This window comes from Halyomorpha halys, unplaced genomic scaffold, assembly GCF_000696795.3.
Source record: "Halyomorpha halys isolate HHAL.00 unplaced genomic scaffold, Hhal_1.1 Scaffold257.1, whole genome shotgun sequence".
In the NCBI taxonomy this organism is placed as follows: Eukaryota; Metazoa; Arthropoda; class Insecta; order Hemiptera; family Pentatomidae; genus Halyomorpha; species Halyomorpha halys.
Window position 1 is genome coordinate 1,427,848 of NW_027104967.1, and position 19,433 is coordinate 1,447,280.

General features: G+C 29.2%; 1 protein-coding gene across 2 annotated transcripts in view; it reads left to right on the forward strand.

Annotated features, from left to right (window-relative positions):
- The first annotated feature begins 213 nt into the window (after positions 1–213).
- The window catches only part of Plc21C (Phospholipase C at 21C), a 41,981-nt gene continuing 22,761 nt past the window's right edge, over positions 214–19,433 (forward strand). For both annotated transcript variants that reach the window (XM_014419996.3, XM_014419997.3), the window contains exons 1-15: positions 214–980; positions 1,685–1,762; positions 1,846–1,914; positions 2,522–2,659; positions 5,995–6,128; positions 8,261–8,345; positions 8,420–8,520; positions 8,653–8,969; positions 10,375–10,694; positions 11,681–11,900; positions 14,063–14,233; positions 15,767–15,976; positions 16,861–16,954; positions 17,160–17,385; positions 18,015–18,115. In XM_014419996.3, coding sequence (XP_014275482.1) covers positions 885–980; positions 1,685–1,762; positions 1,846–1,914; positions 2,522–2,659; positions 5,995–6,128; positions 8,261–8,345; positions 8,420–8,520; positions 8,653–8,969; positions 10,375–10,694; positions 11,681–11,900; positions 14,063–14,233; positions 15,767–15,976; positions 16,861–16,954; positions 17,160–17,385; positions 18,015–18,115 — 2,360 coding nt within the window. In that variant the 5' untranslated portion in view covers positions 214–884. The remainder of the gene's footprint in view (positions 981–1,684; positions 1,763–1,845; positions 1,915–2,521; positions 2,660–5,994; positions 6,129–8,260; positions 8,346–8,419; positions 8,521–8,652; positions 8,970–10,374; positions 10,695–11,680; positions 11,901–14,062; positions 14,234–15,766; positions 15,977–16,860; positions 16,955–17,159; positions 17,386–18,014; positions 18,116–19,433) is intronic.

Genomic DNA, 19,433 nt, shown 5'->3' on the forward strand with positions numbered 1-19,433 from the left:
GGGTGGTTTTATCACTAATTAAATTTTTAAACTTCCAGCGGGAACTGAACCCTTGTACATTAGCCAGTTCGCTCCAGAGAAAGTCCAACACGCACGGCCATTGCTTATATTAATATTTTTATCGATTTTTAAAATTATATTTTCTTTTTCTAAACGTAAATAATAATTATCATACTTAATTAAAACATATTTGAACAAAATTCGGAACATTTTGGAATATGTTTCTAAAAAATAAGATATCCTGTTGTTGAAATTAATCTAAAAAGAAACTTATGTTCCCTCAACCGTACTTAAAATTAGGACTTGTGTTTAAAAAAATCTGTTTCATCCATAACTTAGATCACAATGGGTTTAAACTTACCAGTTATTAATAATTCCTTACCAATGTTTACAAAGGACAAGTTCGATGGTTTATCTAAATGATTGAAAAGAAATACCAACGGACAGATTCCCAGGGGCCAATGGCTCAGGAATCGGAATATGTGATAGGTTATCTTACCTGTTAAGTTAAACCAATGAGCATGCGCAGAGTTTGTAATCTGGAAGTTGCAGTCTTCGGCTGTCGGCTGTCAGGAGTTCCGAACGTAATCGTAGTTCGGCATCCCAGTAGTTTTAGTTTTATGGACAATGTCTCAGGTAGTAATTTGTAGTGAAAGTGCTCGTTTTTCTAGAAGACAAGTGAAAAATGATTAGCTATAGGCCACTTCTAATACCCGCCCATAATACATTCTGAAACTATGAATACTGAGGGAGTGTGTAATAAAGCTGGTCACTTGGAGATTTTGAAACCTGATAATCTATGATCTCAAAATGCTTCAAATAGGCAGTGAACGGCGAAAATCTCTCCTATTTGAACTATAAGTTCCTCACAAGATACTGCCAGAATGTCTACCACCAAGACCCTGTTAGGTGTTCAACTGAAAACATTTGAAGCCCCCTCTTTTATGGTAGAAGGGGAGAAATTTATAAAATGGGATGAGGTAAGTTAATGATATTACAATTGAAGTAAACAATCATTTAATCTTAGCTCCTTATTTCATTTCAAACCATGTTTCTCATCATTATTACCTACCTGTTGAAGCATTAATATGCTCCAATCCACAATTGTTTTTAAAATTTTCAATTCTGATGCAATAATACTATGATTTTTTTAAGTATTATTCTAGAATATTTGTTAAAACCTAGCATTCGCCTAATTTAGCTAATAAAAAATATGTAAAAAATTATTGCTCATTTTAACTGAAGAAAACTACTTGACTAGATTTATTGTATGAAATCATTAATAGTACATTTTTATTTTAAATATACTTGTGCATATTACTGATTTTCATATTTCACCTGTTTGCTCTGACTGTGCCTCTATACGTGTTTATTTAATGTTTAAAATTCTGTCTCATGCCTTCAAGTGTCCCTGAATATCCTTTATGAATTCAAATGCTGCCTAGTTGGGTGGTCTTCTGTGATCTATTTTTTAATATTTATAAATATATATAGTTCCCCACAAATTTAAATAAAAAATATCTAAATATTATTTTCAATTATATCTTTACTCTATTTATTAGAATTCTATATTTTAAGTCTGCATTTCAGATTGTTTCTTATTTCATATATTATTCAAATAAATGGTTAATTTTATTTGGTTAAACTGTTATAAATTTTTACTAAATTGTATTATATTATTTAGGATTCAGGTGTCGGGACTCCAGTTACTTTACGTGTTGATGAATATGGATTCTATCTCTATTGGGTTGACCAGAACAAAGTATGAATTTATTTTAGTTATTGAATTAACGAATATATATAGTTTGTTCTTATGAGTAACTTTTATCAATTTGGAAATTTCAGGAAATGGATTTACTTGATATTGCTACGATCAGAGATTCGAGAACTGGAAAGCAAGCAAAAATACCCAAAGTATGTTTTCATTTATAGACTATATTGGCATGCTTATGTTGCTATAATTTTAATTTTAAGTAATGCATATAGAACTTTATTTTGTTCTAAAACTCAATAAAAATTTATAATGGGCTATTTTTTTTTTATTGAAGTATGATAGAATAATAATGAAGTGTAAACGAGAATTAGAAATTTCATTTTCTTGGAATATTTGCTTTAGTGCCCAACTGGAAAGCCGCTGGAACAAAAGGTACAATTTAGTAGAGATAAGGAGTTTGCATAGAACAGGAAGTAGAGCTGTCACCTTTTGAAACTCTGGTTTGGCTTTCTCTCTTCTGATCCTGAGTTTGATATGTGGGGATTTTTAAAATAGGAATTTCATTTTTATTTTATATAGAAATCATTTTATTTATTTATTTTTTGCAAATATTAGTTTATTTGAAACTCATTCCTCCCCCTTTAAAAAAACAATTCTGTACAACTAAAATGACTAATTTCAATGCAACTTGTACTTTTTACTTAATTACTGTATCCCTCACCCTTCCTCTCTTGCTCTTTAAACCAAAATTTTAATTTCTATGTTACTTCTGTGCATTTATGTTTGATGTGAATGTTAAAATTTCAGGATCCTAAACTTCGCCATATTGTTACAATGGGTTCTCAAGATACATTGGAAGAGAAAACAGTGACGCTTTGCCATGGATCTGATTTTGTTAATCTAACTTTTATCAACTTTTGTTGCACAAAAAAGGAAATTGCACAAGTAAATTCCTATTTTATATTGTAATTTGTTTTCCTTTGTATTTTGGTGTGTTTTGTTTAGTTTAATCACCTGGCTGTTATTCAAAAGTAATATAATTTTACCCAAAAGTGTATGTTTATGTTGACAAATAAATCATCAGTATTAAAAAAAAATCATGAAAAAATTAACTGTCCCTTTTATTTTTTTACATTAAAATTATTTTACTCCTTTATTTACATAATTTTTTAAAAGATTCTTTGATCTGGAGAATATTTTTTAAAACATTAATGAAATAAAATAAAGTATTAAAATTTCTTTCTATCAGCTAATCCCTATAAATACAGAGATGCTGAAAGATTTTTCAGGTTTTTAGATTATTAAAAATGAATTAATCAGTGCATTGATGTTTTTTCTTATTAGGCTTACTTTTATCTACCAATCTAGTAGTTATTTGTACAATATTTGAATGCTTAGGTTGAAAATTATCTTCCCCTGCACCACAGATCCTTTGTTTTTGATATACGTTTGATAACTTTAATCCCTTTATTTTATTTTATTTTTTTTACTAGATTAGTTCTGAAATGTGTCGCTAGATGTGAAGATTAGAAAAAAAAAGAGTTACATGATACAATTACAAAATTGCATTCTTCTTTCAAAGATTTAATTAAAATACTTTATTTTTTTTTTTTTAGATTGTTGAATATAAATTGCAAACCTAAACTGAAAATACTAAGTTATCTTTTTCTTAATTGTAATGTTATATATATTAGTTTAGCGGTTTAAAATTCTTAAGGGCTTGTTTATTTTTCTTTCATTGGTACCAGATTCATTTTTAGGCAATCTATTTTTATTGTTTTATAATGCTAATCATTTTCTAATTAAGATCAGATATATAGTTATGACATAACTTACATTGTCAATGAATTGTCCTAATTACTAAAAAATTACCAATAGTCATCCTTTTTATCTACTATATAATAACAGGGCTGTTCGAAAAATTTAAGATTAAATTTTTAAAAAATACTATAGATAATTTTATGTTACTTGTAGAATACTAAAAGTAATTTAATAGTTTTATGTCTTAATTTGTCAACTTCTCTTCTGTTAAAAAAAACAAACAATTTTTTTGTCTTCTTAAATATGTTTATTATGTACTGAACAAATCACAAGTAAACAATGATCATTGGGATTCAAAATGTTAAATTGCCTTATGCTTATGCAACAATATCTTAAAATCTTGGATAAAATTATAAATCTCATCTGGTTCTTGTCACAGTTTAAGTGACAAGTGGAGATATAAAAGTAAAGTAATAAAGGTATAACAAGAAAAATATATGTATAGTTATGTTTAAAAAATAAATCTTGATTTTAACGTTATGAATGGTTTTATATTATATTATAACATGAAATTTTCTTTTTTAATGCCATGTCAGAAATAACATTTAGGTGTATATTTTATTCTGGCAGTACACATAAAATATTAAATTTTACTTGCTTTATTATTGACCTGTTTTCCTTAGGATTTGAACTTTGGCCTCAATCTAGTATCTAATTGCATTGCTATTGGTCCATTGGTATCATCCCTAATGACTCTACTATCATCATATTCATAAAACATAAATTTTATATTATTCAATAACCGTTTAATTTAAATTTTCATTAATAAAACAATTATAATCTGGGAAAAGTAAGAATGATCAATGATCATTTTAAAATTAAATGTGCAATTAATTCACCTTGATTGTTGATATTTACTCTATTAGCTACATTTGAAATGTAAACAAATCTATTGGCCTATCAGTACAGCTATTATTTTTTCTATCATTCCTGAAACAGGAACACAAAATTGTCGAAACTGAAGCTTTTATCAAAGTCAATTTAAACTTGTCCATTAATAATAGCTGTAATGATCCTTCATTTATTTTTTAATCCTTTTAGAAAAAAATTTTACCCTACATATCCTTTTAACATTCTTTATCTGCTCTTATTACAATTAGTAAACACCTGCAGTATTTGCTAGTTATGGCATTTTTATATTATTTTTTAGCTATATACTATGTTAACTACAATAATTAACATAATTTTTTTCTCTTAGCCCTTCTAGAATGTTTTCATTTTTCAAATCACTTTTGTGAAACTATTCTTCACTTTGTTTCTATCCATGTTACATAAGGCAACATTGGTGCTAAAATCAGTATTATTAAAGTTTTAAAAATTATAAATACACTTACCTTCCACGAGAAATTGAGAGAAAAAACATTTCTTGAAAATTTTGGACTGCATATACACAAAATAATTAACTGCTCTAAGAAGGATGAAAACAGTTAATAATATTTTTAACTGATCCCTTTTATCTGAAAAGGTTTTCAGCCTGAAAACCAAATTGATAGTAGTATAATGTGAGACTGGATCTCTGATACCTGTTGCTTGAGAGAGGTTACTAATTTTTAAGTATGAAGCTTCAACTTTAAATTGTTCACATTAGACTACTAAAATCACTTTGCACATAAAAAGTTATGAAATTTTGAAGCCTTGTCTTGACATCACCTATATAATAGAAAAATGATAACCTCATTATTGATAGTTATTTCCCTTACCGTAATATTCAAAAGTTCATTTTATTCATGTTTAATTTCTTAAAATATCTCTGTAGCCATGTACATAGAAACTGATGTTACCAAACCATAAAATATAAAAAACTTTGTTTTGTTGTTTTATTGTTTTAAGAAGATTAGTTTAATTCGTAGATTATTATTTGTTAGATTTTTCTGAAATACAACTAACATTAGCTACTTATCTAATCAGTATGAGCTGTAAAAATTATTTTTGAAGCCTTCTGAATAACAAAATGTACTATATGATAGGCTTTTAAGAAAATAAGCTGTTTATAGTTGATTTCCGTATGTAAATTCTGATCTAAAGTTATCTTTTTCCTGCATGAAAACATGAAAATTTGAACCGATAATAAATGAAGGTCACACAGTACTTTTACTTTCTTTAATTAAAACAACAAAACATAAATTCTCTACATAACTTTAGTTAAGAATAATTGAATTTGTTGTTATAAATAAACAATGAACATTTATAATACTTACGTTTTCTCCCAATCTAATGTACATTTGGTATCAAAAAAGATCAATTTTTATTTATTAAAAGTCATGTATATTGATAAATACTGAATTTAGAACATTTACTTTTTTCTTTTAGAAGTTTATTCTTATTATTTCATAATTAAAAAAAAAAACTTGTATTTAGCTTACATCAAAAGTATATATTGTAAATTAAATATTGATAATCAATATAAATAATGTTTCAATTTTTATTTAAAATTTTAAGTATGATTTTAATGTTTTCAGCAATGGACTGAAGAATTGTTGAAATTAGCATATAGTTTATCTCAACTCAATAGCTCTGTTATGAAATTCTTATTAAAGGCCCACACAAAATTATGTTTAAGTGTTGACAAATCATCGAAAATACCCGTAAAAAAGTAAGTTAATTATTATTATAATCAGAAAACTCTCATCTCTTATATTATAGATTTATCTTTAAATATAAATAATAAGTTATAATCTTACAACCTAAGTTACAAAAGGTTTTTGTTAAATTCTTTTTCAGGAATTCAAACCCTTTTTATTACACTGAAATTTGTATAGATAGGTAGACATGAGAAAAACGTTCTAATTCAAAGATAGGAATTGAGGAAACAGCACCAATGAAAAATCAAAACTTTCACTTACCACCCTACTTCGAGTTGAAATTATTCTCTACATGTATTAATTAATCACAAGAACATCAAAGCTTATATTTCTTTATAAATCATTGAAGCAATACTTTCTGCCACTAATTTTCTAAATGAGCTTTTTGGAAGTATTTTTAACATCATTTCTCATTGAAAAATTTTAACTTTAACTTTGTAAAAGTATGCCAAAAATATGGCAGTATATATTCATGTATATGCTGAATATATTCATTTTTTCTACCTAGCTAAAATGTGAAATGGCCAATTAATTCTATCAAAAAATATAAAAAGTTCTTTAGAGGAAGATTTTTTTAAAAACATACCCATTCTTAAATGGGTAACTTTTTATGTTTATGTTTTATGTTTTATGTTTTTTTGTTCTTAAACTTATCTGATATTAAACATTACCTAATTTTGCATTGATATATAGAGTTTAATCAAAATTGTCTGAACCGTTTTTTAGAAAAACAAAAAGTTAAAAATTAATTCTTTAAAGTGACTCTTCAGGCCAGTCGATTATATCCAAAAAGTTTCTGTCACGTTCCTGGTATATACTTGTCTTAAATATGTAATTTCAGTTTCATCTGACTTATCATTTTTGAGCTAGGCTGACTACACTAACACACAGACCATTTTGCATGACATGGTTATTTCAACTCAGGGGACCTCAAAACATGTATTTCTGCAGAAAACTGGAATTCAAAATTTTTCATGATTGCAATACTTTCCCTTTCTATATATATCATATTTAGGTTAATAAAAGTAAGAATAAGGACTTACATTCACTTATGAATTTATAAAAAATAGTTTTAATAAGATGGCGCATGTCTACTTAATAATAATAAGAACTGAATAATGGGTAAAAAATCCTGAAACGTTGTCCTGGTGCCCCATAAGAATACAGAAGTAATAAAAAGGTTGTGATTCATGAAAAACAAAGAGAATCTAGATATAGATTTAGTTAGGAGTCAGGAGTTAGTGCAGTATTGGAATTAACCTAACCCTCCCTAACTTCAGTCCAGGGTATACCTATTCAATTTTATTTTAGGAAGCTTAACCCTTGAATTAGCAAATTACCCTTTATTAATTTATGTGATTTTCTGTACTTAATTTTTTTATTGTTGGTTCTTGTACCTTGGAATAGAAGCCATTATAGAAAGAGATGAAAAAACTATGATCTTTAGCGGTTTCAAAGCCATTATACAGATATTATCTATACCAGGGAATTGTAGAATTACCCATTGAAGAAAAGTGTAGGAACATGGTATCTATTATAGGGAAAAAGGAAGGATTATAGCCCTGCAATGGATACCAGGCTATGTTGGTATACATGGCAATGAACAATCTTACAAATTAGCCAAGCTTGGCTTTGTGGAGAATCAGCCTGCTAGATCACTAGCTCACAGACTAACGTCAAACACAAAGTCTAAGTGGAAGGCAAGAAGTCGGGGAAGCTTTTGAATAAAAATGAACGAATCCCTGGAAATCTTAACAGGGTGGAGTTTGTGGCTTTTTCTGTCTAATGACAGGACACGATCTTCAAAAACACCTCCATCAGATATGCATCGCTGACTCACTGACATCCTCTATACAACATGGCTGGGGACTATATTTTGGATGTATATATGTTTAAGAAATATAAAATTAAATGGAAGTGCATTCAAGCAAAAGCAAATTAGAATGGACTGAGAATAAGAGAGAATGGCATAATACCCTACTTTGTGTGGCATGGCAAAAAAAAAAAATACTTCTCCCTATATAAAAAAATGTAAAGATTCACTTTATTGGACTTCTAAAAATCATGATCTAATCATTTTTTTCTGATAATGAATCTTTTAATGCGTTTTATTATTATTCTATGTTTGATTTTTTTTTTTTAGCATTGTGAAAATGTTTTCTCAAAATAAGGAAGATAGAAAACGAGTCAAAAGTGCTCTTGATAATGCTGGGTTACCATCTGGCAAAGTATGATTATTTTGATCTGTATAACAATCTTTAAGTTGTTTATTACCTCTAAACTTCATGATGATATGTTTTAGGATGACGCTTTATCACCCCAAAAATTTACTTTTGAGGATTTTTTTTTATTTTATAAGCATCTTACTCAAAGAAACGAAGTTGAAAAAATTTTTGATGAAATGTAAGTATTCTAATATATCTTATGAAAAATTATATTTTTTTTTTCCATTTCCACAAATTAGTTCAGAGATGGACTAAAAATGACCATAATTACACTTAGCAAATAAAGTTAAAATTTATTTTTCATTTTAAGCTGTGGTGGAGGCAAGCGGAAAGGCATGACAGCTGCTCAACTGGTCGATTTTCTTAATTTGACTCAACGAGATCCTCGTTTAAACGAAATTCTTCATCCATATGCTAACCTAAGCCGAGCTAAAGATATCATTGCCGAATATGAACCATCTAAAAATAACGTCAATCGAGGAGTTCTTGGTATTGATGGTTTCTTGAGATACTTAATGTCTGAAGATAATCCTATAGTCTCTCCAGCTAGATCTGAACTCTGTGATGATATGGATCAGCCATTGTCTCATTATTTCATTAATTCATCTCATAATACTTACTTGACAGGTAATAATTAAAACTTTAGTTTATTTATATTTAGTAAATATATAGCAGACCCATGTATTGTATCAGAAGAGTGATTGGCACGTTTTCCTGAAGATCCCGCCAGTTAAGGAGGGGAAAAGTTCCTACCCCATCCTCTACTTCATGCTTTTTATCTCTGGTCAGAGATTTTATCAAGATTTTTTTGTTTGGGACTACACACATAATGCAATGGTTCATCATTATTGCCAGATTTTAATGCCCAACATTCATATATCAGGGTAATATAGAGAAATAAATTGTATGATAGTTAAGAAATTTTGATTAGTTTGACCTTTCTCAGTTTTCTCAGAGTATAGCCAAACAATGTACATGGTGTTTCAGGATTAAGTGTCCTAACCGAAAATATGAATGAAGGATCTCAAAAAAAAAATTCTCAATGAAAGCCCATTAATACTTTGTTTAGGAGTTATTCATGTTCATGAAGATTTTCATTATGAATTATTTGGATTATAATAAGCAAATTAATATTTGTTGCAAATACTTTATTAACGAAATAGAAGCATTAATATTCATATTAAATGTTGTTCAAAATGATTACATTAAGCATCAAGACAGGCTCAGCATCTTTCTTCTGCAGACACAGTGGCTGAATGGCACTGGATATGTTTTATTGTCACTCTCTTCAGATCTTATACTACTGGATTTTTTTTTGTTTGGTGTAACATTAAATAAAATAACTATGCAATAACCAGTCAATTTACGTAATTCTTTATTTATCAAGAAGGATAATTAAAATTTGTGAAAACAATAACCATTCGGCAACTGCTGCTGTGGGAGGAAGATGCCGTTCTTGTCTTAATGTACTTTGAACATAACATTTTAATAAGAACGTTAAGATTTCATTAATAATATTATATATTAAATATAATTTGTTTATTATAACCCAAATAATTCATTATAATGAAAATCTTTAGACTTGAATATCTTATAAACAAAGCATTAACAGACATCATAGAGAAATTTTTACTTGTTTTGAGATCCTTAATTCATATTTTCGGTTATGACACTTAACCCTGAAACACCCTGTGTATTAATTTTTAGTTGAACGTGCGTCATTAAAACCTGTAGTAGAATCACTGGCCAGAGTTAAATATCATTAGTAGGGAATGGGGTGGAAAGTTTTCTCCTCCTTGGCTAGCATGATATGTAGGCAAACTGTGTGAATCAGTCTTCTAAGGGACATAGGTCTGCTATATGTTTACCTTTATTTATTCCATAATGCTAGTTATTATAGCCTTGAACAATCATAAGAATTCTATGACTCAAAATCTATTGAATAGTTTTTTAGAGATTTTTTAATTTCAATATGATAAATTATTATCTATGTTAATCATTTGTTAGTTTAAAACTTTTTTAATACTTTCAGGTCATCAGCTGACAGGTAAATCATCAGTAGAAATTTACCGGCAGTGCCTGCTGGCTGGATGTAGATGTGTAGAGCTTGATTTCTGGAATGGAGGACGTGCTGAAGAACCAGTTATTGTTCATGGCTATACTTTTGTACCTGAAATTCCTGCTAAGGATGTAATAGAAGCCATTGCTGAATCTGCTTTCAAAACTTCAGACTACCCAGTCGTCCTATCATTTGAGAACCATTGCAACCCAAGACAGCAGGCCAAGATAGCGCAGTATTGCAGAGATATATTTGGTGACATGCTTCTTGATGCACCTCTTGACTCTCATAAGGTGATTAATATTAAAATTTGTTATCTTATTTACATTTAAAAATTTATTTTAAATCTCTTGAGAACTAAGTTGTTTAAGTTAATTAAAGCTTTATCTGTTGAGATACTAATCCAGTTCAATCCTGCTTTTTTTTAAACTACGTCTTTGGTTAGGGATGTTTCATAAAAACAATAGGCAATCTTTCTTTTCTTTATTTTTTTTTTATTCTTTATATATCTGTTTGGCCTTGCATCGTTATTGTAACAGTTTGTAAGCCAATTATTATGGATTACCTATGTAGTAAACCACTGCATCTTGAACGATGGACAATCTTGAAAGATATTTTAAATTTTTCCAGCTACTCTGCCTGTGTCACAATTTTTGGTCTTAAGATTTGAATAGAAATAGCTATAGGAAAACTTGCTGTAAATAATATGCGAGTGATATTTCTTATTTATTTTTCTTACCTTAATACCATTTCACAATTGAAAGGTTATCTCAATAAAAATATTCTAACTAGTTCTGGATTTTCTTTTTTAGGAAGTTCATTATATTGATTTTTTAAAATACTGAGCTGAAGAAAACTTCCAATTAGAATATATTATTATTCTATATTTTGTACTTGTACAATATTTCGGGATTCACCTCATACTCATGTACTATTGTATCCTCATATTTGTCAATTTTATCAATTTCTATTATAAATTGATAAAAAATTTAACAAAATGCTTTTTCAGTATAAAAACATCTTTAAGACCTAATCTGATGGGTCCTTGCAATGAATTAGTCCTTAATCCTTAACAAAGCCTCTCATGAGCCAAAACTGAATTAAATTAGATTTAGCAAATTTACTAATTTATTAATGAATTAATAATTATATAAATTCACTATTTAATTATTTTTTAAATTCACTAATTTATAAATAAATTAATGATAAAACATAATTTGGAATTTATAATTAAATGAAAGATTTTATGTTAATTAATAAAATTTATTTTCATGTAAAGCTTGAACCAGGCGTACCACTTCCTCCACCTTCTAGCTTAAAAAGAAAAATAATTATCAAGAATAAAAAAAAACATCATCATCATAAAATAGAACGCAGTGGTACAAGTGAAGGTAGTGAGCCACCTGTAGTTGCTGGAAATGGGGACGTTCCACATGCTTTACCACCTCGACAAAGTTCAAAGGAATTGAGTCCAGATAGGAATAATCCTGAAGAAAATGGTAATATATAAAATATAATTATCTATTAAAATATTAAGGAGCTCTGAGGTCTAGTGGATATATTTAATATTATAATTTTCTGTAACTATGTCCCAACATTGTTCCAAATCACTTCTTCTAAATTGTTTTTCGGTAATATATGGTGTCATGTTTAAAAAATATATTCAATTATTTGTGTGATATCAATATTAGTTTGTGACATGATGGATAAGAATCTTACTAAGAGTTCTCTAGTTTTCATCTTTTTAATGAATTTGTATATAGGGGATAGTGAAAGAGTATAGTTGATAGGTTTAATTTATTAGAAAGAGGTGGTCCAGGTTGCAGTCAAGAAAAACAAAAATAGTTTCAATTAATAGCTAACGTTTTGACCTACACTACAGGTTTTCATTAGGGCTAAAACAGTTACAGAGTAGTTTAAGCTAATGGAAGAGTATAAAAGTTACATGTAAATAAAACCAGGTATAAAGTTGAAGATATGAAAAGATATCCATATTAGCAAACTAGTATAAAACATAGTAAGAGTTAAAGATGAATATCAAAAAGATATATTGACTAACTTAATAATGAGTTATGAGCTGATATATAAGACTAACAGAACTGACCTAACAGATCTATTAATTAACCTAGAAAATATATTAACTGGTATAGTAATTATTAGTCTCATTAATTACTTGTAATACATAGTAATCATGAGGGTGGTTTGAAAAGTTCTTGGAATGTACTTGAAAGAAGTGTCTTACCTCGATGGAACTGCTATTATTTTTCAACATAGTCTCCCTGTAGACTAATGCATTTGGTCCAGCGATGTCCGAATGCCTTGATCCCGATGAGATTCCTCCAGGCCTGCAAAATACATCTCCAATTCGGCTGTCAGTTCTTCCTTTGTAGGAAATCTCTGTCCACTTAGGAAACTTTTCAGCTTGGGGAAGAGAAGATAGTCTGATAGTGCCAAATCAGGTAAATAATGTGGATGTGGCAACAATTCGTACCTCAGTTCAATCTTGTTGGTTGTGCTGAAAACGGGCCAGATTTTGTTCTGACATTTCCAATCTGGTGTGTTTATGGGCCAATGTCAAGAGCTGCGGTACCCATCTTGCGGATAATTTTTTTATTCCCAATTCTTTGGTTAAAATGTGATATACCCATTCAGATGACATCCCTACAGCTTCAGCAATCCCCCGCACTTTCAGTCGATGATCCTCCATGACCTTTTTATACACTTTTACAATGAATTCTGGGATCGTAGCACTTTTTGGCCATCCACTACGAGGATCATCATCTAAGCTCTCCCGACCAAATTTAAACTCGCTGGTCCACTTGGCAACAGTTTAATATGAAGGAGTAGAGTCCCCTAGTGTGTTCTGAAAGTCGGCATGAATTTCCTTTGCTTTCATACCTTTCTTTAAAAAGTACTTAATCACTGCTCGAATCTCAGTTTTTTCCATTGTCACAAATCACTACGCATAAAATAACAATAAAGAGTTGTCACTACCACTCTCACCACATGTTCACTCATAAAGGATTTGTGATTACTGCGCAGGAACCTCATTGCTCTAGCACTGTCACCTAGCAGAGATTCCGAGAACTTTTCAAACCACCCTCGTAGTATTCTTATTAATTACTGTATCAAATAATAAATATCTTCATGGTCAGTTAATAGATCTGTTAGTCTTTTTTATGAGTTCATTACTCATTACTATATTAATATATCTTTTTGGTATTCATCTGTAACTTCCTTAATATTTTTTATTTATATTTTAATAAAGGAAGGAAGTCAAAAGAGAAGCTCCAATAGGTTTTGTACTATTTGAGTTATTTTTTAACCACCAGCCAGACCATCTTTCATTAATTACCAGCAGTAAATTAATAATCTCCATGTTTTTGTTAGTTTGTTTGTATAGATGCTTTTTTAAACCTCCAACTTTATATCTGTTTTATTTACATGTCACTTCTATCCTCTTAGATTAGTTTTACCTGCTGTATATCTTTTTGTTTTAGCCCTAATGAAGACCTGCAGTGTGGGTCAAAACTTTGGCACTTAATAAATTGTTGAAACTAGTTTTGTGACCTCCTCAATGTGATTACAACCAAGACTATCCCCTAATTCACACATGGTCAAACATCTTTCTATGTATAATAAGCTAAATATTTATCATTAGATGAAGAAGGAGAAGAGAGTTCCAGTGCTGAGGAAGATGAGAAACCTGTGGGGACTGGAGAGAAAACTGATAAAGCAGGCTCTGCTAAGGAAAGCGAAGCTGGCGCTGAAATTTCAGCTCTAGTCAATTATGTTCAGCCCGTACATTTTGTATCTTTTGAAGTTGCAGAAAGTAAGATATGTAGTTCTTTCATCTCTAATTGCATTTTTCACTCAATATTCTTTCTTTTCAATTATATACTTAACCTATTTGTGCCAGTATTATTTTTTATGTCTCTTTAAAATTTTTGGAATAACGCCAGTTGTTTCCAATCGGGGCCACGAGAGCCTCGAGTTGGGCTGTAGAAGGGTTCAGTAACACATATTTTTGTGAGTATTTATTTATCTAGCTGAAATGAAGGACCTTCCTGTGCCCTGAGTCATGCAGGTGGGTTGCACTTGGTTCAGTTTTTGGCTTAATGATTTGCTGACTTCTGTGAGTTGTAAACCATTGGCTTAGGCACTTGCATTGCCATGAATCAGTCCAGTATCTTATTTTTATAGTTAACTGATATCTCTCTTACTGAGATGAATATTTTTATATTATTAGTTTTTAAATAATTTTATTTATTTATTTTTTTAATATGGTAAAATTAATGCAACATGTCCAGGTTTAAAAGAAGAAGTATATTTTTGTTCTATTCTTGCTTTTTACCTAATAAGTTTACATATAAACCTTTTTTTTAACTGATATATATTGAACTTTGTTATTATATCAATAAAATTAATTCTTGGTTACTTACTAGGAAGTTCTTTCATTGTCTGTATTTCAATGTTAAGGGTGGTTGGGGTTGGAGCTTTTTAATATAAACAACTATATTGATTGTCATAATCTTTGAGGATCTTTACCCCATCTTCTGGTATAAAGGACTTAACCGAAGTTGGGTAAAGACCCTAAAATGTAAAAATCAATAATGGTGTTTTTATTAAAAAACTTCATAAGAAATATTTTTACCTCCACATTAAAATACGTTAAATACAATTAATTAAAACAAATACTTATACAAAATTTTTGGAACTGTTCCTTGTTGAAACTTCACTTCTCAGAAAAATCATAACAACTACTTGAACATTACTGTATGGTAACAGAAAGGTTTACAGCACTGTAGAAAGCATTAAAATATACAAATATACCTTCACTCGAAAAAAATATGAAGTAAATTCATTTTTGGAATGCCATTTCCATAAATAACTATACTATAATTAGTTGTACACTTATTTTTCCAGAAAAATGAATAGTTTCAGAATCAAAGAGTAACAAGTAAACAAAAACAAAGTATATTATCACATGAATGTACTAGACAAATAAGAGTTAGAGTTGATACTAACTTAATCAAGAGGTTTCCCTTAATCTGTCTCACCTGTTGTAGGTAAAAAACATGAAGTTTTCTACATTATTTCTAAACATCGCTCTAATTGTATTACTGTATGAGTATGGCACTAATGGGTTAAAATCAATGTTTTGCATACACAGTTTCCAACTCATTTTTTATTTTTGTTACTTTACCTCCATGATAGTTTATTACATCCTTAGTATTATAATTAATTTCTTTTGCATCCACTTGCATTAATAAATAAAATTAAAAGTTATAAGTTAAATTATATGCTTTATTTTTTTAAAGATTTATCAACTAGATAATTAATATATTTAAAAATTTATTTATAGAAAAAAACAGGTTTTATGAAATGTCTTCATTTGATGAAAAACAAGCAACTTTACTCCTAAAAGAGAGGCCCATAGAATTTGTAAAGTACAACAAACAACAGTTAAGCCGTGTTTACCCTTCTGGTAAACGTTTCGATTCATCCAATTTTATGCCACAAGTTTTCTGGAATGCTGGTTGCCAGTTGGTTGCTCTAAACTATCAAACCCTTGGTAAATATATATTTTTTTTAAACTAATATTTAAAAATATAAAGTATAATGGGTTTTTAGTATTTATGTTATTATTTCAAATATGAAGTGTAATGGATTTTTGTGCCAAGTGTCTATCATTCAATTTCGAATGTGAATTTTACTCACTTTTTTTTTTATTAATAATGTGTGGTTATGTATTATTATTAATATTTATTTGTACTCCATTAAAATTATTCACTAGAGTTTAGACAGTTTTTTTACTTCTATTAATGCCTAAGTAAGAAGAGTGTTGTAGTCGAGTCAAATGTTTGATGTCTATTTTTCAACAGATATGCATTTTTGGTGATTGACTTGTTTGTGTGTGAGGTCTGTATCACTACTATCTCTCGAACGGCTGGGGCGATTTTGTTGCTTCTTTCTTGTTTTGTAGAAATTTGGCTCCTGATGCCTATGTTCCAAATCGTGCACAATAGCTGAAACATTTAATTTACTCTAGGATGTAGTGCCAAAATAGCTTGAAAGATTTTTATTACATTTGCTTAAAGTTTATTTATGACATAAATCTTTTAAAAAAAAAAAAAAAGTCATGATAAAAAGAAAATTTTTTGTGTACATAACCTGAAAAGTATACATTTTAGCATAATATATATATTATATAATTTTTTTTGAAAAGCAAAAAATTTCTCTAAAGTGAATCTATAATATATCAGCCAGTTAGTGATCCTAAATTAGCTTTTAACTTATATTTTTTCATAAATTCTAGATGGTCTGATCCCATAAAATAGTTGAATTTCAGTTAGGAGTGGTCCAGGGACATTAGGGCTATTGCCATTTTACTAGCTTAATTAACATTATCCACTCATCATATTACATTCTCAATTTTAAATTTCATTTCTGTTTCAGATCTTGCAATGCAGCTTAATCTTGGTATATTCGAGTATAATTATAGATGTGGCTATCTTCTTAAACCTGAGTTTATGAGAAGACAAGACAGAAGGTTAGTTTTAGAAAGTTTCCTTTATCATGGAATAATAATATTATAATATAATGTGAAGTAATAAAAAAAAACAACAGGAATTTTTGTTTTTTGGAAAGAATGTACAATTAAGTCGCCGCTAATATAAGCTAGTTTAAGCTTTTGTTTACCAAAGGATATTATAGCAACTTTTAGAGCATTTAGATAAAAACCTTATCTTGTTTAGATTTGACCCTTTTGCCGAATCTACAGTTGATGGCATTATTGCTGGAACAGTTTCAATCCATGTCATTTCTGGGCAGTTTCTCTCTGACAAAAGAACTGGAACATATGTTGAAGTGGATATGTATGGGCTACCAGCTGATACTGTTAGAAAGAAGTTCAAGACGAGAATCGCTCCCAACAATACTATTAATCCTGTTTATGATGAGGAGCCATTTGTTTTCAAAAAGGTATTTTAAGGAAAAAATCCTGATGAAAACCTCATAGCTCCATTTTGGTAAATTAAAAAAAAAATGTAACAAGTGAAAGTGGTATGGATTTAATTTCTATATTTTCACTACATTATACAGACCTAATAATTAGTAAATCAGAGATATCTCAATACTTTGAAGTTCCTCTTTATTTATGAAATTCCCTGGTTTTAATTTTTAGACTGATGGAAGTATGAGATTTCATTAATACATCATTTATAAATTGTATTACATTAAAAATTGAGGTGTAAAAAAAACAAACTTTGATTTAAAATTTGGTAGGTATTATATATTCAATAAAAATGAACTAAATTCATAAAGGCATATTTAATTATTTTGGAATAAATGCTTATTCTGCACTATTCTTCTTATAGTTGTTTCATTTCCTGTCCTTAAAATATCTATTTTATTATTGGATGTAATAAAAATTGACATCAATACAGTTGCGAATTCATCCAAATCAACTAAAGTAATACTATTCATTCAGTTGATTATGACCTTAACTATATAAATTCATTTAGAAAAAGTTGTACCTTGTTTAGATTTTTCATTGCTTGTATATGACATATGTATTTTTTATATGTTAAATATTTTCTTTTTTGTTTCAGGTTGTTCTACCAGAATTGGCTTGTATCAGAATTGCTGCTTATGAAGAGGGTGGAAAATTCATTGGACATCGCGTTATACCTGTTGTAGGGCTTTGTCCTGGGTAATGCTTATCTTAATAGTTTTATCCAAATTACCATATAATCTAAGTATGGGAAAACAATAATGTATGTTTAGTTAAAACTAGTATATACTTCAAAATTAATAGTATGCAATATTTTCTAAGGATCATATATTCTTCACTGTAGCAATTTTGGGTAAAACAAATACCCTTAAAATTTCATAATCTTTAACTTATGAATTAGATAATGTTCAGACCTCATATTGTCCCTAATATCAACATTGAATATAGTCAGCAATCTTTAAGAAATATTTTATAAATCATTTTGGTGAATTACCTTTTTATAAAAAAAAAAAATTATGTTATAATTAAAAACACTTATATTATAAACGAAAATATTGTCATCCACCTTATAAAGACATAATGTTATCACTTTAAAATTCATTTGGATAAAATTATGGTAACATTTTTTTATGATATAATCGAAAGAAAAAAAAAGTAAAATATTTATCTGTAAATGAGGAAAAGATGGTTCGGGGTGCGATCAGTGAAGAGCGCAAATTCGTAAAAACTTATTTATTAGTGCCGTTTCGGCCAGAATTTCAGGGAAACAGGTGCAGGTCTCAAGCACAAGTGCAATTATGAAATATATACAATTATAAAATATAAATTAATAGTTTGCAAATGAAATTTTGTTTTATGCCACAGGAAGTAGGCTCCTACACCTTTTTCCCTCTTGCAGCCCAATACAAGTTTGCTTTTGCCCTTAGTTGGTCTGCATCCTGCTGAATATCTTCCAAACCAATACACATCAAAAGATGGTCTCGATGCATGTCTCCCATGTTGCATAGAGGACATTTCGGTGAATCTACGATGCCTATTCGATAGAGGTGTTTTTGGAGCAGATCATGTCCTGTTACTAGGCAAAAACAAGCCATTCCCTCAGCTCTGCTAGGGTTGCCAGAGATTCTTTAATCCTTGTGCAGTAGGTTCTCCCACTTCTTTCCTTTCGCTTGAACTTTGTGTCTAACCTAGTCCTGTCCTTACAATAAGAACTTATAATTGATTTCACTGTTCTGTAGGAAAGTGGTCAAACACACTGGTTCTCTTCACAACCGAGGTTAGCTAACTTTTCATTTTGTTCATTGCCTGATATACCAATTTGGCCTAGTATCCACTGCAGAGCAGTAATCCTTCCTCTTTCTTTCATAATAGCAGCCATTTTTCTGCACTTTTCTTGCTTGGGAGTTGCTGAAGATTACAGTGTTTTCATCACTTTAAATAATGGTTTCCATCGGAAAATAAAAATATAAATATAAAATATTTATAATTTGAAAATTATCTAACATTAGACTAACCC